Raw genomic sequence first — 22,979 nt, 5'->3', positions numbered from 1 at the left:
AAGCGAGAAACCCCTGTATAATCCACAAACATTCACTACACTTTTTTTTTTACGTCGTCTTCCCCTCCCACCTCCTTACTCCTTTCTCTCTTCAATGTCCAGTCCGATTCCTCGGTGTATCTGAGTGGGCTCTTCCTTGTTTTCAAACTGGTGACACGTTGGTGCGCTAAAGCTCAGTAAATGTGTTTTACAACACTCCTACTAATGGCCCTCAGCTGTTAGCTAACTGGGCAGTATGTGACATTAGCTGATCCAAGTCCCGAGAAATTCCACACTCCTTTGTGATGTGCATGCAGTCTGACAATGTCACATTTTAGCACATGCTCGGATCGCTTGGAAACCCGGGCAAGCAGGTACTAAGAAAGTACCTGTACCAGGTACTATGACCTAATGGGAAATGGGTTTGATGATCTGACTACTAGTAGTAGATACTAATGGAAAAGGAGCTTACAGGTACAACACACTGAACCTTGTAACAGCTGGGCTTCAACAGCACAAGACCACATTATGTGCCACTCGTGTCAGCTAAGACAAGGAGGCAACAATTCTCACGGGCTCAGGGAAATTGGACAACAGAAGATTGGAAAAACGTGGTAGTCTGGTGTTACCAAAATGAAAGCATGAATCTGGATTACCTTGTATCGAGAGACCAGACTGCTGGTGATGGTGGTGTAATGGTGTTTGGGGATATTTTATTAGCCAAATTCACTGTACCCAAATGGCCGCCACAGTCACCCCATCTCAATTTGGGTTGTAGTGGAACTGGAGATTCACATCATGGATGTGCAGCCAACAAATCTGCAGCAACTGTTTGATGCTGTCATGTCAATATTGCCCAAAATCTCTGAGGAACTCTGTGCCACGGAGAATCCGAAGTCAGTTCCGAATGCAAAAGGGGGATCAGTTCAGTATTAGCAACGAGTACCTAACAAAGTAGTTGGTGAGCACAACTATTTAACTCATGAAGAAGACTTAATCTCTCTTGGTTATAAAGATTGTAGACAGTTGTGTTTGTGTTCCAAATACCTTCTTACAGCTTTAACTGTCTTAATTAAGCCAAAGCAACAGAGGAAAAGCTGTAAAAAATAACATGTGGCAGTCATGACAGTCATAAATGTATTACACAGACAAAACAAATGGGAGTCGAGTTGTAATAAGAAGGGGGAATAAAAGGAGTAAGGAGAGGATTGTGTTGGAAAGGTTTCCATATCTTCCAAGCTGTTGTAATGCAGCTGTGCTGTCTGGCTGCATTCTCCATCATTCCTCATTAAATGATGAACTGAAATAACATCAGAGCTTTAAACAGTGACAGTGCCACTGAGCCAGCCAGCAAAGTGCTTGGAGACCTGATGCAGTTTTCTTTAATAGTAGCACTCGCTAGTTCAGGGCTGAAAGCATGCCAAATCACTATTTTTGGACTTTTTAAAAGTTTAAGTGACCACACTTCTAGAAGACTACATTTATTTTAAGGCACTGGATTTTAGGAATCTACAGGTATTTTTTTAACAATCACTTTTTCCTCAAAAACATTTGATCTCATACCTGAAATGATCCCAGAATCAAGTCAAAAACCAGCCGCAGCTCAGTCTTCACTTGCTCGGGGATAAATGCAAACACTATATAATTGATCCCAAACAGCGGAATCAAAAGCAGCGTTGACTTTGCCAGTCGCCTGAAATGATAAGGCAAAAACAAATTCAAATCCCTCCCTCCAGTCAAACCAGCATCCAATCTGTCTCTGTATACCCCAATAATGAAATGCAGCTCAGGAGTACTTTTCATTTTAAATTTCAGCTCAGCAGACCAGAGACGGAGGGGGGGGAAAAAAACACCATGAAAAGTGTCAGTTGGAAAATAGCTCATGCATTATGACTGGCTTATGAGATGCTCTCCATCATATGAAAAACCACTTAAATACATACACAAATACAATACACTACATCTCTGTGTAAAGCAGCTGCTGGATGGTGGAAAACCACAGTGTGCTGTGCATGCTAAGATTTTCTTTTCTGAAATCCAAAAGGACTAGTTATCCCTGCATCGCTCTGAGCGTAAAAAAAGTTACATTTGCAGCAATAGTTACAGGAAGAATACTCAGGAGTGCGTGCTACTCTGCTGCTTTGCAAGTTTATTCAAACGAATCTTTGTTTATCCTTACAAAAGCAGCTAATGTTCACAGAATGTCCACCGAGACAGAAGTGGCGGAGCTCTTTCCAAACACCCTCGTTCGTATCAGTGACATTTCATCCTTTATTAGCTGATACATAAAACAAACTTCCAGCATGAAAAAGAAATTTAATTACACTCACGAGTACTGGTTGGAGTCGTTTCTTCCAATATCGGGGCAGTTTATCTTCTGGCGAAGTATCCGAATGATGCAGATGAAAAGAATAAAGTTCATCTGTGGAGAATACATTACAAAAGTCATGTGAGAAAAGCACTGAGGCATTTCACACTGCATCTAATGCATATGGGGAGATGTTTGTGAGATTCAACTCATAAACAGAAGCGTTGGATTGTGGCGCTGGCCTGTGGGAAAATGAGCATTTCTAAACTGATGATCTGGGCTGTGAGTGTGAACTTGCAACACATCAGTCATCATGATGCGCTCCCAGCTATCAGTCACTGGCTAAGTACAGAAAAACAGAGTGTACTAATAGTAAGGCCGCTGACACTTATGTTAAATAATGAAGCTGACCCTCCTCTGGGAACAACTGCTAGCAAATAACTAAACAGACCCATTTGGACACTAGTAGGCGTCTGCTATGACACTTTGTCCAGAGCAAGCTTTTAATAGCTGGAAATTATATTAAAAGCTTTTTTTTCCCCCTTCCATGAGAAGATCAGTACCACTCACTCATGATTTAGCTAACCACAAATATTTAAACACAGAAAACAGCTGGTTCTTTGCAAAAGGTTCAAAAAGCATCCGCTAGATTTTCTATAAATGTGACGCAGAACACAAAAAGACGTAGGCTGTGGACCCCAGCTGCACAAAAATGGCCAAGAAATGACGTAATCAGGAGCAACCGGACAATATTTCCAGTGTTTGTTACTATAGCGATTACTTCCATTAAGAAAGCTGATAAGATGCTAAGTTCACTTCAGGTCACTTCACGAGTGACCAAATAGGTAATGTGACAACACACATATGTTATGCCAGTTACTAGAAATCTCATAACCATGGCGACAACATCATTACTAAACAACAACAACTTAAAGATTAGACAACCTTCAAGTTAAAAAATCATAGAAAATAAATCTGTTTTCTTAATTTAAAAGTGAAAAATGTACATTTTTGGACTTTGGCCTGGTTTTTGCATGCTGTTAGCCAGAGTCTGTTCTTCTTTTCAACTTTGATAATGCTTCTGGTATCGTTAAATTAGCTTAATGCTCGAGTAAAGCTATAGGCAGGCTTCTAAAAAGTGGGCCACTTTTGAGTATTAGCATACTATAGACCAAAACAAGTGTTCAAGTAGTAAAGTTAAACCATTTAAATGAAATTCAAGCACAAAGTTTGTATTAGCAAAAAGAAAAACCTGAGTACTAGCATGTGTTGCGTTGCGTAAATGCTAACTAACACTGTGTGAAGCTAACAGTGTTCACTAACATGCAGCTTTAATGTTTATTGTGTTCAAATGGACACATGAGCTTGGCAACGTTTCTCTATAGCATATGTCTCTAAGCATTTATTTTTACTGCAACTGCAACTGCTCATCGCCACAGATCATCGGTCTCTATTTCACTCAACACTCTTTATGGTCTTACTATTTCCCTCCTGCCTGGCAGCTCCATATTCCAACATCATTTGTCCAGTATATCCACTATCCCTCCTCTGCACATGTCCAGACCTAAGCTGTCTCTCTGATGTACTCATTTCCAATCCTGTCCCTCCTGGTCACTCCTAATAAAAATCTCAAGATCTGCCACCTCCAGCTCAGCCTCCTGTCTTTTTGTCATTGCCACATCTCCAAACCATACATCATAGCAGGTCTCACTACCATCTTGTTCCCCACTCTCTGCTTCCCTTTCACTGTTGCTGCTATCCTTCTGTCACAAATCACCCTTGACACTCGTCTCTTCGCCTGCCTGCACTCTCTTCTTCACCTCTCTTGTGCACTGTTGTAAACTTTTATTTGAACAAAAAATGGTTAGGAAATTACAGACCTGCAAAATAAAACATCAATGAGGGTGCACATTAGTACATTTAAGAGAAGGAAGGAAGAAGTATTTCAATGGGATCCGCTGAACGCTTTGCACACCTCTGAAATAGTCTCACTCACGCAGAGATTAGAGTCTGTTTTTCTTACTAGCGATGTGGTTCAATCTGCATCTGAGCTGTCACACTTTAGCATTTTTATCTTTTGGGGTTTTGATCCGTGCACTGGAGAAAAACTCATTTTTTAAATTACCTTTCTGCTTTCAAATTTGCATGCTAAATATTAAACTTTTTTCCAGCAGCCTGTTATCTTGACTTTGAAACTGTGACTTAAAAATGAGGCAAGCAGCTGCTTTTAACAGCTTATTTCTGTCTGAATTTCATCAAAGACATGAATACGAGTACAGAACCACAGTGTAAAAGTCCATATCTGTGGTTTTACTGAGTATGATGGATTAAATTATTGGTTTGACTGGACACTATTGCCTTCTGGAGTCCTTTTGTCGCATAATACTATAACTTGTTTCTACACTATACTGCCAAATATATTCGCTTGTCTGCCTTCACAAGGACATGAACTTAAGTGACATCCCATTCTTAATTCATTGGGTTTAATATGATGTCATCCCACCCTTTTCAGCTATTACAGCTTCCACTCTTCTTGGAAGGCTTTATGTGTTGATGGGAATTTTTGACCATTCTTCCACAAGTGCATCTGTGAGGTCAGACACTGATATTGGACGAGAAGGCCTGGCTTGTAGTCTCCAATCTAATTCATCACAAAAGTGTTCTGCTAGGTTGTTATCAGGACTCTATGCAGGCCAGTCAAGATCTTCCACACCAAACTCTCTCATCCGTGTCTTTATGGAGCTTGCTTTGGGCACTGGTGCACAGTCATGTTGGAACAGGAAGTGGCATACTGCTATACTGTTCCCACAAAGTTGGGAGCTGTAAATTGTCCAAAATGTCTTGGTATGCTGAAACATTAAGAATTCCTTTCATTGGAACTAAGGGGCAGATCCAGCTCCTGAAAAAACATCCCACACCATAATCCCCCTTCCATCAAATTTTACACTTGGCACAGTGTATAGGACAAGTACCGTTATCCTGGCAACTGCCAAACCCATATTCATCCATCAGATTGCCCAAACAGAGAAGCCTGATTTGTCACTCCAGAGAACACATCTCCACTGCTCTAGAGTTTAGTGGCAGCGTGCTTTACACTACTGCATACAACACTGTTTTGCACTGTGTGATGTAAGGCTTGGATGCAGCAGCTCTGTCATGGAAACCCATTCCATCAAGCTCTTTATGCACCGTTCCTGAGATAATCGGAAGGTCACATGAAGTTTGGATATCTGTAGTTGGCGAGTTCTGTGAACTGAGGTGCACAGTTCACCGCTCTGTGATTTGTACGTGGCCTACCACTTCATGGCTTTGTTATAGTACCACTAACAGTTGACTGTGGAATATTTAGTAATGAGGGGATTTCACAACTGGACTTGTTGCACAGGTGGCATCCTATTAAAGTACCACGCTGGAATTCACAAAGCTCCTGAGAGCATCCCATTCTTTCCTAAATGTTTGTACAAGCAGTCTGCATGACTAGATCTTTTATACACTTGTGGCCATGGAAGTGATTGGAACACCTGAATTCAATGATTTGGATAGCAAGAGAATACTTTTACCAGTACATCTGTATATATCTTGGATTGCGTGCAGCTTAACTAGAGATAGGTTTTTGTTGTTTGCTAGTGCTTTTTTCAGTCTTTGTGTCAGAATAGACGAATGAAGACAACTTTTCCACTCTTAGTGCCATTTACTTTGAAAGAGCTAGCTCAAGCTGGTTAGTGCTGATGTAAACCATGAAAACGTTTTTAAAGCTCATGAACTTACCAGAATTGATGCCAAAATAGGAGTTTTAATGATCCACCAGAACACATCGGTGTTTTCTATTATATCCCAGCACCTGGTAAGACGTGAAAGAGTTTTAATGTATAAGATGTAGCAAAACAAAGCAACCCCCCCCCAAAAAAACCCCAAAAAACAAAAAAACAAAAACAAAACAACACAAAAGAGTATTTTCTGCTCGATTCTGGTCTAGCAGTTCCCTAGTCTCTCACCCCACATCATTATAGTTGGCTTTAGCGATGCTCCAAGCTGTGATGAAAATTGCTGGACCGCCTGGGGGCAAAAACAAGGATACAACCAAAAGTTACTGTGGATTCCAGCTGTAAGGTTCTCGACATGTAGTTCATGTACTGCTGACACTCTATAAGGTCTCGCTAATAGAACAAGAAACAAGACTTTCTCACCCCAGCCGATCAGAATATAAGCCCAGAAGTACTTCCTCTCGGAGAAGAAGGAAACGGCCAACAATGCATGCAGATAAAGGCCTTCCACCAGCAGCCAGAAGAAACTGGCCATTATACAGTACTGGAAAAACACAATCACTGCTTTGCAGCCAACCTGGCAATGGACACAAAAGCATGAATCATACAATGATCTAGTTAACAGGGACAACCTTATGTTGAAGATGATACGGTGAAATTTATTCCCAGTTGTGGCCAAAAACTGCATTTAGAAAATGAAAGAATAAATTGGAGTTGTTTGTTTCCTGTTGGTGAAAGCAGGTATATATCTGTGTTCTTTTATATTAATATGAATCCTATGACTACAGTAGAATGACAATTGGTTTTTCTTGTGCCCTTATTAATAACTTGGAAGCAGAGATTCACTCAAATGCTTCTTTTATTATCAATAAATTCAATGGACATATTGCACTAAAAAAGTGAGTTACTACTTATGAAACTTTTGTAAATAATGGCTTTAAAGGTAGTGCAAATCTGTGTCCTATTCAGCCTGCACTTTATAAGCTCTCTGCCTCATTCAGTGAAAGAAAAGGTGCCAAAGTGCAGAAATGTTCCGAAATATAATGCAGGAAGTGAGCAGGATTAACACTGAAGCACTCGTGAAGCATTTACGAAAGATTGGATTTAAAGAATGTTTTTCCAAAGAACAAAATGACCCATAGCTTCTGAGATTAGCCGAAGCTGAGTGTGACTGAAGTGGCAAGTGTGCTGAATTAGTAGATTTATGAGTAGTAGTAGTAGATGCCCTGATAGGGAATAAGCTTCTTCGCTGGGAAACAATACATCTTCACAGCCTGTTTGGGCGTGCTTATTCTGCTTGATATTATGATAGCTGAATAAAATGTTTCTGCGTAAGACATCTGAGTCTGCATTCACAAGATTTCCATAACACAGGAAAACACAATAAGATCTCTTCTGGTTGGCTGAACAACGTTTGCGTGAGGGTGGATGAGTTCATTCAAAATTGAGCTTGCCGATGCTGAATGCTGGGGAGGCAGGCTGCTATTGACATTGTTACACAATGACATGTATAAAAAGGCTGATTTTGCCTGCAGTGTTTCTAAATTCACTCTGCTGGTCAGATCTACAAGCGCGTATACAAGCAGCTTTAGAGTGAGCAACGCGGAGATCCTACGCAGAAGACATCACACGGATAAGAAAAATCAATAAACTGTGCTCCTTTAAAAAGACTCCGTAAGAATGAATACATTGAGCACTTTAGCAGCTGGAGTACAGCAACACAATAGGAAGGGCTGGGCTGAAGGGCATTATGGGTAGAGAAAAGTGGACAGTAAAGAAGACAATAAAGTCACAATAAAGAAAAGAAAATCAGAAAAAGCTGTCAGGTCTTTGTCACGACAATAGAGTTGAAAGAAGAACAAACAAATCATGATGTGTAGTTGGACAGAACCTACCTCTTATGCAAAAAATCTAAAATGCAAAATGCAATCACGACAAGCTTTTTGTTATAGCCACTTTCTACTGTAGTACATTTTAGATGGAGATATTGCAATATTTACCCATCGCATTTTTTTTATAGCTGCAGTTTCTATATTTAGATTTTATACACATGATATATTATTATAGATTAAACAGCCCAGGTGAAATCTATATTGCACAGAATTTAAAGAAAACATATTTTCAATGGGAAATAGGTTTTGAAAGCTAAATAAACATGATAATCTATGGCTATCTGATAATATCTGAATCTGGCTTGAACGTGAGGATTTTTAATGACTGGGAGACTTAAAGAAACTAGCATTCGAGGCTGACATTGTGCTGGTGGCTCTCTGCTAGTCATCAACTCAGTTAATTTAAATCCAAGAACTGGGTCTCTTGACTTTGTTTGCAGCACTTTTAATACCAAAAATATGTTGCAGCCTGTCTAAAAAGTCTCCAGTATGGGTGAGTGATTTCTTTTTTTCTGTTTTCAGTGGCCTTGGCAATCTTTTGTATGCAGTCTATGTTCTACACAGGCAGAATATAGACAAAACGAGCAACCCGTCTGAGTAGACAGAAGTCTTTATGTATGAAATGTCTTGCTTCTAGCTTCTCCAAAAACATGCGCTGTATTGAAAATATTCACATAATCCAGAAATGTCTTGTTCTGTTTTAGTCCTTGTGCATGGAGTTAAAGTTTGGGACAGCTCATTGAAGCCGCTGTTACTGGGCTGACAGGAATTTTGTAACCCATATAAATTGATTCCCACTTGGCATGTTGAGGGGGAAGAAAACGGACCCAGATGGGCTGCCTAAGCCTTGCTGCTTAGTTTAATATGTGCAAATCAGTACAAATTGATTGCTGGAGCTGAGTTTTAAAAAGCCTGCCGTTAGTCGCTAAAGGAGGATAAATTGTGAGATATTATGCCACTGGAAAAACAGGGAATAACAGGAAGCTCAGACACGGATCCATGCTCGTACCTTAAAAAATGCATTTTTTAAATATGCTTTGAATTAATCGGGTGTTTAACTATGGCAAACATCCAGCTGTATGAGAAGAGATAATGAATGGAGCATGCAGAACACCTGCACACATACAGATAAACACAGCAGAAGCAATGCTAACAGCTGTAATGGAACTAATGTTGGGGTCACGATGAGCACCGCAGCACCAGACCCGTCTCTATAATGTCTCTTTCAAATGTGCCATGATAGCAGCTGGCTCCCGTCAACCCAGCGAGTCCATTAACGTAGTGCAGCCGACCACAAAGCTCACTAACAAATAGAGTGAGCCTCTGCTCATTGTGTGGCTAAATTCTGTAACATGAACCTCATGTTTATTGGCCACACACCTGACGGGGCTTTGGACTGTGGCTCATTGTGAAGGGGTGATGGTTGAAAGCCAAAGGACAACAATCAAAGACTGTGGGCTGTAAGTCCATGTTTTTATTACTATTTTAATATTAACATACTTGGCTAATATGTGGCTTTTGTTGTGAGATTGAAACTGAAAATTGACACAAGCAGTTTTCAAAACTTTTAAGTTATTCATCAGCTATGATATGAGAACTTAAAATGTCAGTAATTATCAATAATGATCAGTGATGCTACAATACTGTACTAATACTGTACTGAATGTACTGTAATACTGACTGTATTGAAGTCTTGCTGAGTTATCTGAAGTTCTAGGAGAGCAATCATTAACAAGCAGCATTAACTCACAGAGCCCGAGGAGCAGTTGTCCACCTCCCCGACCTCGTAGAGAACCACATCTTTGATGAAGACAGCGATGGCCTTCAGGATAAATGAAACAAATAGATGCATGTGGATGTAGTTCCTTGTGCAGTGGAGTTTTCTAGGACACACAGAATGAGAGATACAAGAAAACAGATCAAGACAAAGCGACAAGACACGCGGAGAATTCAATAAAGAGGCCCTGCATGCTAATTACACAATGTCCTCAGAGTTAATAGCTTAAAATGACAGCAATTCACAGACAGTTAAATCATAATTAAGTTTCTTAGTTCCCTTTCACTGTGTGGGTGGATCAGTTTTAGAGCACAATAAATGGTTTTTATGGTTCTTCACACACCTTTGAAAATAGGCAGGAGAGGTGGATTTCCAAGAAGTTACAGTAGTAGAAGCAAGTAGTCCTAAAGCATCAGTTCTTTTAACACTTCTTCTGCTGACTACATTATCATACTTTAGAGGTAATTGGGGAAAACAGGTTCCTAATAGCTTCAATCACTTTTTTAAGTCAGAAATGGTTGTTGTCTGGGCAGGTAAATATTCGCCTGGAGTACAGCACATTCCCAGTCAGTTAATGTTCCCTTGGACATCATAACAGTTTCATTTAACCGTACCTCATTCCCAGGAGAGTAAATTGCCATGATACCAATGTTATCCAGATTTTATACTCACATCAAACAGCAACTGCTATTTCATTTAAATCCCTATTTTTCTTCTACTTCTACTTTCTTCTAGTTCTTCTTTATTCAGTTTCGGTCAGCCTTTAGTGTCAGACAGATGGTCTGACTTTTAATGTCTGTATGAGCTCAACAACTGTTCATCCAATCTACTTTTAATGTGTTGGGGTTCCTGCATATGTTGCCTTTTAGAAATGCGTGTAGTGAACCATATAGCACTAATACTGCTCATAATACCCCACGGTCATAACTCTCTTTCTGGCTCAAATCTGTGGGTTGTTTTGATTTCACACCTTCACACCTTTTATCTCCCTGACCATGGCCGGCCTTGTGACTTTGGGTGCGTGACGGTGAGCAAAACTCTCAGGTGGACACACTTTGACACCTATTGCTTGTCTTTGCAGAAAGCATGAAAAGTGCCTCTTATCAGCAACTAATTCAATAAGGCACTTTCCGGTGACATGACCGGCAAAAGACTCAAAAAGAAAAATGTGACCAAAAATAAAATTCCGAATAAATGTTACTCCACCACTGCGGCCACGAAGAGAAATGGGTGGCTGTACACTGAGAGAAAGCAGCTTCCATGTAAGAAATGAAAACACCTGTTGCATCATCACTGAAACTGAAGGAGATAAAATCAGCACACATCATTTCACAGCTCATGCACTTAGGTGTGAATTTTTGCAGCTGCACAGTATATAGAGTATAGAGTTTTTACAGTGTTTGGAGGGGGTGTAGCACACAGGAAGAAGAAGTGCTCGAATGTGGCCCACCCATTTACACATACAGTCTTTGTACACAAAAGTTATTTCTTTGCAGCATTCAGCGAGAAAAGTTCACTTCGCGTCCTACTCAGGCAGACAAATTGCATACAGCAGTTTTTCCAAAAAAAGTAATGTGCGGTATTATGTGAGTCACTCTTGAAATGTCCATTCATTATCTTTTAGGGTGAAGATGTTGCAATTTAAAGCTGGCTTCTTATTCTTCCTCAGAACTGTAATTGCACTCACTTGAGGAGGTTACAATCGTTCCCTGGCTTATCAAGCAAAAATGCCAGTCCTTTTTTTATCCCGCAATACTTCAAACATCTAACCTTCAAAGTGCTGCATGCGCCATCAAAAGATAGCAGAGTTTGAGTGACAGTTTATTTCATTTGGAAGCTATTTGTATCTTTCATCTTGGTTTAAGCCTGCTATTATACTCGGGTGTGAAGCTGCAGTGATCAGAGACGATCAAATTCCAGTGAAAAGTGTTTGACGCGTGACACAGAAATGTGCAATTTGTCACAATGTTCATGTCACGTCAGCCGGCAGGGATAATGCCACTGTCAGCGTGCTTTGTAGATAATAGCTCGTACTGATGTTCTTCACAAAAGTCTCGCTTTCTGTTCCGTTCATCGTTTTTCTAAACAACTGACCACATAAAAAGAAGTTAATCTAGATGGAATGAAATTCACAGTGAGTGCAATTAAATAGCATAAGTACTTAATATAAAACAGCTGAGCTATTGTGCATCTACATACCTGAAGATGCAGAGGATCACAATGGCGGTAGTAAGCGAGACGAGCGAGACGCTGTGGCCGATGGTGTAGCCGATCTTCACTTGCCAAAAAAACTTTCCCTGCACAAAGAAACATAAAAACAGAGAACAAATCAAAGAAAAGGAAACAGCCGGTGCGTGTTTACGCACTCAAACAGTGACATCACTTGTGTTAGTTGATTTAACCATTCAAAACATTGATTTGTTTCAATTTTTGGCTTAGAGATGTCTTTTATTATTGTTGTTAAGCATTTAGGCTCCACTCCTGTCATTTTTAAGTGTTGTAACTGAAGAGCTCTTGAACCATGGTTTTGTGTCTCTCTCTTACCAAATACTGGATCAGTCCAGTCATGCGATATACTGTAACAGCATCCTGAATTTCTGGATCCTTTCAGAGAAGCTTCGCTATGTTACTGCCATGCCACTGTATGTTGTGCGCTTGATGGAAATTAAATTAAGATCTCCTGCATCCTCTGGCACACTCACACATATCATGTTTGCAGTAAGACGGACATCAAATTCCTTTTAGAGTACTTCACCGGGCCAGGTCCCTCATGACTTCCTATGTGGCATACTAATGAGGCCGCCTCTTTGACTCAGAGAGCAAAGTGCCCACCAAGAAAGCTTTTACCACCCTGCAGTGCACATCCACTCTTCACTCTGCTCCACCTTCGTCAACACGGACAAGATTAGTTCTGGCTGCAGTAAAACTGAACTAAATAAGAGCAGCATTTGATTTATTTATTCTGGTCCTACTCCTGGAAGGATTCTGAATAACTTCTAATGACTCATAATGCCTGATAACGGAGGCGGGAGTTATTACTGACCTGTCTGTGTCAATTATGTCAAGTGTGTTTCAAAGACATTCGTATTTTAATCACAATACGAATGTTTTTGTTACAGCATCAAACCAAATTACCTTATAACCATAGATTTACTTTCTAATCCCATCTTTCTCCCAATGTATGACTAGCACAGGGTACAGCTACTCTGGTTATCTTTACAGTTAAAATATACATTTATCAGAACACATTGTTACTCTTTGTTGAATCTGTACACAAACATGTATTCCTCTTAAATAACACAGGTCTGCAACCAAAAAACTGCTTAGGATTTTTACTGAAACCGGGAAAAACATTTTAAAAATTCCATCACATCAGGTTTTCTTGCAAAACTCATGTTTTTAGTTTCATTTCCCCTTTTAAACTGAAATCTGGTATCCTATACTTGAGTCAAAAAATCGTATCCACTAATGATTTCTCACATTAATTGAATATTTCTAAGAGCGAGACTCAAGAGAAATACAAATAGAAAATGCGAGGGATTGAGGGGGTCAGTAGGAGGGGGAGTGCACGGTGGGTTTGGCACTGTGAGGAGCTCAGATGATCATGTCCCAACAGGTTTATTTTGTTCATAGCAAAAGGTAAGGAATCTCCGAAAAATTATGCATAGTTAATTGTAATAAAATATTTATTTTTTCATTGCTGTTGTGCTTTTTTTTTTAATGTAAACTCCTCCTGTTTTGTAAAAAAGAAAAACTGTGAGGGAAATGGAGATCATTTTTAGATTCAGTACCTAAAAAACATCAAATTTACCCAAAATTATCCCATGCAGCTGGAAAACTTTTTTTGCAGACCTGTGTAATCTGCATGCATCAGATTACAATTTTAAGTTAGCGACTATGTAAATACAATATGTAGAAATAAGTACGCTTTAGCAATGCAGTAATGCTAAGTAATGCTATCTTTAGCGTTGTAAAGACTAGCAGGTTATCTACTTCCACACTTTATATTGAACTAGTCAAAGTATCCCGCGTTCTAATGCAGCACTTCACAGTTATGAATCAGTGAATTTAATGCACCTTCCTCTGTATATTGACAAGTTACCGGTATAGTAAGGAACATACTGCATTAAGCTGTTAAGTTAGTTGGGCATGTTGCTGTGTTCCTGCTAACTTTTGCTTTATAAGAAAATTTCTTACAATGCAGTTTAACAAACAGCTGTTCATTAATTTCCTCATCTTGCTGTTTCCTGACATTTCTGTACATTTCTATATTATATTGACATTTAGTCCAACAATAATAAAAAGCCTGTACATGAAAATATAAACAGTAGTCTTTGATAGCTTCATTCTATATATTCTGTAGACTCAGTCACTTGAGGCAACTCAATACATAGGAGTGAACAAAAGCGTATATGAGGTACACAGTGGCAACCAATCAATACAGTAATTTCCCCAATACAGCCAATAACACCCACCCACAGAGCAAAGAAAAGAGCTTCTCATTCAATTCTTCCTGACCGCTGGCTCTGGACACCATTTCCCGCTGTGCAGCTCTGGTCATTCACTATGAGACTGTGTCAGTCTACTCACATCATCGCTAGTGCTGTTGAGATTGTATCCACAGCTCACAGCAATGTCAATAGGATGCATCTCGGTCCAGCCATCTTCTGTGCAGGTTTTCGAAAGGTTACCTGGAGACGGAGAAGAACCAAAGAGGTCACAGCCACCCAAGCGTTACATTTCCTCTGCCTGCCACCCATTAGGTTCAAATTGGACACGTTGTGACATTGTCAGTGACCCAACAGGTCACTGCAAACAGCAAACAACGGCAAAAAAAACAAACTCTGCAAAGTGCCACAAAAAGTCTTTCCTGCTAATGTGAGCCGCTATTGACTTGTACTTTACCTGAGCCTGCAGAAAGGCACTCTGCTGTTACAGATATTGACTGATCCGTATCTTGCCATTCATCTAACCCCACATAATGATCCAGGCAAGAATGCATGCACCAGATAATACTACCATGCCCACAACATACTGCTTAAAATATACTCTAACAGCCTATTGTTTAACATCTGATGATAATATGAATAAAAATAATTAAAAATGTTAATCATGATAGGTCTACTATAGATATTATATATAGATACAGGGTTATGTTTTCTTTCAGATTTTCCTGATTTGTTAATTATGAGTTATAATAATATCAGATTACATTTTAATAATAATAATAATAATCTTTTTGCAAAAAATTGTTACAAATTGTATATATTACTTGTGTACCATCTGTCAGCTAAAATCAGCTGGTTGTTGGTGTTGGTGACAGTAAGGTTGCAGAGTGCCCTCTGGTGGGTAAACTATGAAACAGCACTCAGGACTCATAATATGGTTGAAGGGTGTTTCTATTTCTTCTAGATGTTTTTAATTCTGTTGTAAATGCTGGTACTGATATATTGGCCGATATTGACCATGCTGATATATCAGGTTGGCTCTATTGTAAGATGATATATGTAGGCAAAAAACAATAAATGAATGATTCTGCTGGAACCTTCTGAGTGATTCATACTGCACGTCTCAACATTTTGCGCCTCACCAGATTAATTTAATTACAACATAATTCCATAATATATTGACAGAGAGTGTTGACTGGATGGTGTGAGACTTTCTTTCAAAACTGGTATAAATCACTCCTAGAAAAAACATAATTTCTTGAGAAATCCCAGCTACCATAGAGCGAAAAGCAGGGTACACCCTGGCCAGGTCGCAGTCTGTCACAGGGTGATATTTTGAGTTTTCTGTTCTTTTCTATTTCTTTTTTTTTTCATTATAGCTTTTCTTTTGTTTTTTAAACCTCCTGACTTTGAAATGAGGTATGCAATAAAAGAGAATCACACAAATCTGTGACCGATATTATCTGCTTTCCATAACCTGATTTCTATTGATTTGTATGGAACTGAACTTTCACTTCTAATATTTCTGATTGAGTTTATTTTTTCTTCTTTTTTGTGGATTTCCTATAGAGACTTCTTTAGATGGTCACAAAAAATATTGAGCCACGTTATTTTAAGGATGTTTAGTTACTATTTCTCTCACTCTGCAGCAGAAACTCTGTCATTTGGTTTATTTGTGAAATTTGTTCATGGTTTATTCATTCATGGGGCATCAAAGGTTCATGTAAACAGCTTAACCACTAAAAGACCTTAATTTTAATGTGACCGACAGACAAGCTGCTCTGTGCATATAAACAAAGCCGCTTATAACCAAATGATATCAGGCAGTGAGATGCTAATGAAAGAATGTGCAGCAGGAGGTTGTTTCTACAGCATAAACACCGCTCAGCGCAGAGCGGTCATGTGACTGAATACCTCTTCTGTGACTGCATTTACGCATCATGCTCAGATGCTCGAGTCTTATTTTACCATAAATCAATTTCCCAATTTGCCAAACACACCTTCATGGATGCGTAAGTAAACACACACACACAACATCAGGCTCATTAAATCAACATCTTCCACATTCCTCATCTGTCACCACACAACTTTTCAGACAATTTTTGAAGCGAACGGCACGAGCTAAATCCTCCAGAGAATCCTGAATGAATACATTGACTAAAGCTGACTTGAAGTAATCGTATAGGCACATGGACTCATGTTCATTTATAGTCTGGGTGGAAGGGATTCGGTCTTTCCACTAGATTTACTCCAGGGTATTGCAGAACGGCAAAGCAGAAAATCACCAAGAAGCAGTGTGACCTGACCTATACTCGAGACCATTTCACAAATAAAACTTTGAAGCATAGAGCCCTTGAACAAATGTTGTGTTTATATGGATCGCTTAGATTACAGAAAGAAATCTATATACCAATGTCCCAAAAGAGTTGGAAAATAGGCTGTCTGTCAGGAACCAACCACTTGATAAGAGATGTTTTGGAATATGGTTTAACAAAAAGTGCTAAATATGGTAAAAAAATTGACAATAATCCAAACAAATCCCACTCTAAAAGAAAAGAGGGGGAGAAAAAGCAAAATTTTAATTCAACCACCTTCAAGTACAGAAACAAAAGCTAGAAAACTGATTTCAAAGGACTCTTCACTTTATTTAGCATGTTAACAGTTTCAGCAGAAACACACCAGTAAAGTCATCCATGATCGCTGTTTGTTTTTTCATTGCATGGACACAATTCACAATAATAATAAGAGGCCATACCGGCGGATTCTGAGAGTCCCATTACGCTGACTAACAGCTTAATCTGTGAATTCTCATGCAGGACTAATGTTTTGTCAGGATGCTGTCAGGCTGCATAAGTGGAGATCTGCTGTCTGGTCACATGGTTGAGCCATTTGCAGAGAAACGGAGAGCCCTCTGAGAGCTGGAGCATAGTCACCACCATGGTCAGGTCTCTATGAGGAGCATCTTCAAATGCCATTTATGAATGAACTTATCTCACTCGTCCCTCAAGTATGAAGAATAATATCGAATTTATCATCATTTCTGATGCTAATTTGTTTAATTTCCTTTTTGTCCTCTGTCATTTCCATAAAAAAAAAAAAATGAGTACATTTACATGAGCGTATTTAATAAAGCTCACACAAAGGCTACAGATGCCCTCGAATCAATTATGACTCAAGTGAGGGCAAAGATTTATTAGATTATTTTCGTCTCTTTGATATTGATTTTTCTTTATTGGGTATTTGTCTTTGCCAAACTGCAAACTCAATAAGCACTGGGACACAAAGAAATCTCCTACTCATTTGGTCTCTAATAGCCACAGTCTAGTAGCTCGCAATTTTCTCTAATCGAATTTTTGACGAGCCAGTAGATTGTTACACATTTAAGTGCTGGAATATTTCGGACTGCTTCTCAGCACTAATTGATGCATTTTGGCATGTGGTGTTGCTTTTGACGTCAGATTGATATTTAGATGGAAAATGATGCGGCTCAGTCCTGGTTATCTTTTTTGGTTAAAGTCACGCTAGCTAATCATGATGCCCAGCATGATGCAGCACATCCAGATGCTGACATGCGCAACATCTATAATATTTACCATATGTAATATGTGACTATTGTAAATAATATTTACAATACGTTTAGAGTTTGAAGATTAAAGAGATTTATTCCAGACATGCAGTTGCGGTCTTTGTATCCCTCGAGAGGACTTTACCTCAAACTATTTCCCTCTCTGTTTATTTGCCTATTTGCATTCACTCTTTGTCGTTGTTATCAGCGGGTAATACCATCAAGCTTTCTATTTCATGTACACATTTTTTCTCTCTAGCTGTTTGTCTTTGTAATAGGTTTCCAGATATTCATATATTCAATGACTGCAGCCACCGACCTCCCTGACTGTTACATATATACTTTTTACCTAACTCAGAACTTCGGACTTTAAATAAATTCCACAGCTTTTCTGACAAAGCGCTAACGCTGCCACTCAAATGTCAGCTGCAGCTCAGGTGTAAAGCTGTGAGAGCACAAGAAGCTCACAACAAGCAAAGCTTGTGATTTGTCCACCAGGCATGTCAGTAAACAAGCTTTTTTATCACAAGCGCTCAGGGAAATCCCCCCACCATGACAGCAAAGGTAATGTAATTTTTCCATGGTTGCCTTTAGCTTGTGTCTCTGGTATCGCTGCCACAAAAGAACACAACACAATTTAGCAAAAAAACATGAACTGGAAAAAAAATTGCTTTTTGGAAGGAAGGAGATGGGTTTAAATCCACAACAACAACAAAAAAAACCCACTTTTTCTGGTGGGAGCAGTTTCAGTCTGTTCTACTTGAAGCTAGATAATTTTTATTAGTGAACTCCAATACAGAAAAGCTGATTTGGGAAAGAAACGTTTAAAAACTGTCAGCAGAATATTGTCTTTTTTGGGTCTCCCTCCTACTTTTGATGTTGTGGTATCAAAAATGTACTAGAGGTGAGATGAGTTTCCTCCAACTGTCCAAAGAAATGCCTGTTAGGTTAGGTGGTGACTCGGCCATAGATATGAATGACAGTGTGAATTGAAGTCAATCTGTCTGTGTTAGCACTGCAATGGATTTCACTTCGAAAGATATTTATTCCCAAAATGATGACTGAAATCCTGAAATCCCAAAAGGAAATCCTGCAAAATTCACTGCAAAAACTCAGGGAGGCTTGCTAATATAAGAGACTGATGAAATCAAAATAATAAAAAAAATAGTTTAGTTACAGTTTTATGATGTTATTTGAATGAGAAACTAATAGGTAATATTCTCACTTTAATCCAGTGTGTGTTGGTGAGTGGTGGGAACAAAAACAGCAGAGACCCAGATCTCTAAATGTAACACATGACATAAGTGTAATGCTGAATCCTTGTGTTTTAAGGCTGATAAGAGGAGTACGCTTTGGGTTTAATAAGCTCCCAGAAATTTTACTGAAACACAAAAGTCTGTTACTAAATATGGACAGCGGCTGCGTTTGTCAGTCTGGGCTTTTTGATAAACATGGCTCCTTAATGCACCGAAGATTAAAGAAGAGAAAAGACAGCTTTTTAACACAAAATGAGAGAGAGATGAGTTGGATTCGGGTAAAAGCCATTTCTCTTTACTTATGCCTCTTATTACAGGTGAAGCAATCACAAAAGAGTGGCTGTAGCTAAAAGTCAATCGTGGTTTTAATCTGAGAGACAGATAAGACGGTGGGCAAGCAAAAAGAGCGAAAAGTGAATAACAGAAAATCGAGGGACGAAACAAAGATTTCCATTAAGAAAACTATATTTGTCACAACACATTGTATAGTACGAAAAACAGTTTTTAAAGTAAAGTTTACCCCATTAACTGGTGGGTGAGATTTTTCAGAAGAAGTACTAAACTACAAATATATATATATATATATATATATATATATATATATATATATATAAGGCACACTTAAAATCCTTTCATTTTCTCAAAACTCGAGAGTGCGCCTTATGTATGAATTCTGGTTGTGCTTACTGACCTTGAACCGATTTGGGCGTGCAGAAATCTGTTAAAAAATGTTTTAGTACTACTTTCGTAAGCCGCACTGCTTGATGGATTGTCAGAGGATTACGGCTGCCGTAGTGAGGAGCTTCGCGGAGTAATCCACTTCAGGTCCCAAAGTCAAACGAACACTAAGAGTTAAAAACGGTCTAAATTCTTTCATCTTTAATTAAATCATCAGCGATGCTGCTTTACCAGGTGTAACAATTAAGTTTAACATCCATGCATCCGTGAAAACAGAAGTTATTAAATTTAACGGAGTTAGACGTTAACAGGAAGTTAGCTCGCTCGTTTCCACCTAAACATTTCATACCATGTTCTGACTGAGAGATTTTTGAAACTAATTAAAACCTACAGCTCTGCTACCACTTCCAACATAAATGAAGACAGAAAACTAAACAGCAGTGGCGTTTGTAGGGTTACTGAAGTTGGACTACCTGGTATATAATGTTGTGCTACGTGATTGCTTGCGACACAGCTATGTTAGCATAACATTAGCACAGTGAAGCTGGAGGATGAACGCCAACTTTTTTCCACTTGATAAAAGTTAACGTGAGGGATTCTGGTGGTTAGGGACAAATGCAATCGCGTAGCAGGATGCTATACACGGGCCAAACTTCAGTCAGGAGAACAACTGAGATTATTCATCCACAATACAAGGTTAGTCATTAATATACTGCAACAACATGGGAATAGAGCAGCTGCGAGAGAATTCAACATTAATGAATCAATGTTACAGAAGTGGAGGAAGCGCAGTTTTTGGCTTTCCCCATATTTCAAAAGTGCTTCATCTCTTTGCTATGACTGTCGCCCGCCATAATTTGCAGATGATAATGGTTTTAGCCGCCGCGATGCTTTCGACCAAAATAGGCGCAGCTTGATAACATCATCAACATGCGCTATCGCGATAGAGCGATATAGTTTGTTTTTTTTTAGCGATATAGTCAAAATCTCTGTCGTTGGCCAAATTTATATCGTTTCTAGTGATATATCGCCCACCCCTAGCTAATATATTACATATTTAAGGAAAACACTATTTAAATTAAAAAACAAAACAAAAAGAATACATATATATTAAGGTAAAAAATGAATAAACTGAATTTTTTTACTGGTTGGTCTTTTGCCAACATTTGGCCAACATGCAATACTGCCTGTGGTGATTTTAAACTCACAGGTCCATTTAAACCAATCCAAGATTTTTAGCTTTGAATTCACCCTCTTTCACGTAGGCATCTGTACATGTAGTGCTGAAAATCCATCTACCATCTATGAAGTGTTACATTTCCCCAGGACTCTAATTTGCTGTTTGACTCTCTGAGGGGCTAATGCAGGTATGAGTGCATCTTCACTTCCAGAGGGGAAAAAAAAGAAGAGATCAGCTTGCAGAAAAAGCTCAGGGGAATTTTGACTGGCTTTTTAAAAGGTGATGGATTGGCTTTCATCACACCCAAAAAATATGCAGCGTTGAAAAAGCCACATCTGCTTTTTGGATACAAGCCGGGAAAATATACAGAGAGGTGTTAAGTTTGGAAACTTTGTGAAAAAGTTTAAGAGTAAGAAAAGTAAGAAAAGGCACAGTTTGTGGAGTGAAGCGTTTTCCAGAAATAAATAACACACAAGTTCAACACAATTTAAAGGAGTGATAAATATTTTTTAAGATGCTGATTCACTTTCCAATAGTTAGGTGTTAAATATGAAGCTTGTCAACTTAGCTTAGCCTTAAAACTGGAAAAGACAAATCAGCTGTCGGGCTAAGTCAAAAAAAACAAGCGTCTCTAAATCCCTGACAAACAGAAGCTGGTGTTTTTCCATTTTGCTTTTGCTACAGGTTAAATAAAGGAATTTTAACATTTTAATTACTCAGCTTTAGAGGTTTTAAATTACATTTTTTAACCACTGCACAAAGCTCAAGTCTCTCTTTGCTTAGCTGTGACGCTCAGGAGTGGGTGTAGATGAAACATAAAGATATTTCGAGGTCACCTTTTACTACACAGAGTGCAAAATCTGACAATAAAAATGCAGAAGATAAAATAATTCCCATGTTTTTAATAATTTGTTACCATATTTTGATTCATTTGTGTAGATAAAACAGGTGTACATTATACAAATAATCAGAACAACAGGCCAGGTTTTAACCTAAAGCCAAACCACAGGCGAGTTTAAAAACATCTTAATAAGACAGAAGCAGCCCTCAAAGAACAACGGTGACATTTTGAGATGTTTACAGTCTTCCCTGAGCTATTTTTGTCACGCTATTTATATCCTAAAAACAAAATTTTAAAAAACTGTCTAAAGTCTGCTTTACATCCTTTTTGTCTCTAATAATTAACCAATTATTTTATAACCAGATGATGTAGGTTTAAGGCCTCAAACCCAGAAGCTACATCCTTATACATACCATTTTATGACTCTATGTTATGTTAATGGTTAAATCAAATCTATCTGTCTATCTCTCTGTCTGTCTGTCTGTGAGGAACATCAGTTAGTGTAAGTGGATTTGTAACAGTAAAAGCCCCATCAGCCATATTTTGCTCCAGTGGAGCTGACAGTGATTGGATATTAGCACATATCAGTCAGGGTAACATTAACTTGCTGGGTCACAGAGCCAGGAGCAGGGAGAAAGCCTGCAGGTGTTGCAAAGAAGTAATGGCTATCTATCAGCACCAATTTAAAAATGGCTCTCAGCGAGGAATGGAAACGACTGAGAGGTTTGTGTCAGGAAATGTTATTTGATCCCGTGCTTCACTGTTCACCTGCCATGCTTAATTTAATATCCAAACATTTCATCTGAGGCAGATAAAAAAGAAGTGTAAAGAACGTCAGTGAATTAATATACTTCTCAAACTATTAAAAGCTGCATGTCCAATAACTGAAGCCAGAGAGGTTACACAGAGGAGGAACACGTCTGAATATGAGATGGTAAAAATGGGTTTAAAGATTTTAAGGGCACAGTTAAATGTAATCAGAAGCAATTGGGAATATGAATCCATGTGTTACGAGATTATAGCAAAAACTATCTTTATAGTGAACCAGTGTGTCCCCTGCAGCTTGACAAAACAGTATTATATTACACCTTTAGTGCTACAATAAAGTTGATTAAAATAAATAAATTAAATAAACTCTTTTCATTTACCGAAACTACTCTAAGATCCTTCTTCATGTTTTGTGCCAAATGCATGCGCGTGCACATGAAACTGACTGTGTTCAAGCTGCACATTGTGTTTGTTTCTGAGGGATAAAAGTTGCATATCTATTTAAGATGTAGATACAAACGTG

At 38.7% G+C, this 22,979-nt stretch overlaps 1 protein-coding gene across 1 annotated transcript in view; it reads right to left on the bottom strand.

Annotated features, from left to right (window-relative positions):
* vipr1b (vasoactive intestinal peptide receptor 1b) overlaps positions 1 to 22,979 on the bottom strand; it is a 49,929-nt gene that overhangs the window by 6,016 nt on the left and 20,934 nt on the right. The window contains exons 4-11 of the mRNA XM_040044105.1: positions 14,311 to 14,411; positions 11,920 to 12,017; positions 9,694 to 9,826; positions 6,475 to 6,628; positions 6,283 to 6,343; positions 6,056 to 6,128; positions 2,310 to 2,401; positions 1,543 to 1,672 (exon numbers count right to left, since the gene is read on the bottom strand). Coding sequence (XP_039900039.1) covers positions 1,543 to 1,672; positions 2,310 to 2,401; positions 6,056 to 6,128; positions 6,283 to 6,343; positions 6,475 to 6,628; positions 9,694 to 9,826; positions 11,920 to 12,017; positions 14,311 to 14,411 — 842 coding nt within the window. The remainder of the gene's footprint in view (positions 1 to 1,542; positions 1,673 to 2,309; positions 2,402 to 6,055; positions 6,129 to 6,282; positions 6,344 to 6,474; positions 6,629 to 9,693; positions 9,827 to 11,919; positions 12,018 to 14,310; positions 14,412 to 22,979) is intronic.

This window comes from Simochromis diagramma, unplaced genomic scaffold (assembly GCF_900408965.1).
Source record: "Simochromis diagramma unplaced genomic scaffold, fSimDia1.1 OVJJ01000602.1, whole genome shotgun sequence".
Lineage (NCBI taxonomy): Eukaryota > Metazoa > Chordata > Actinopteri > Cichliformes > Cichlidae > Simochromis > Simochromis diagramma.
This window is presented reverse-complemented; position numbering and strand designations above follow the sequence as displayed.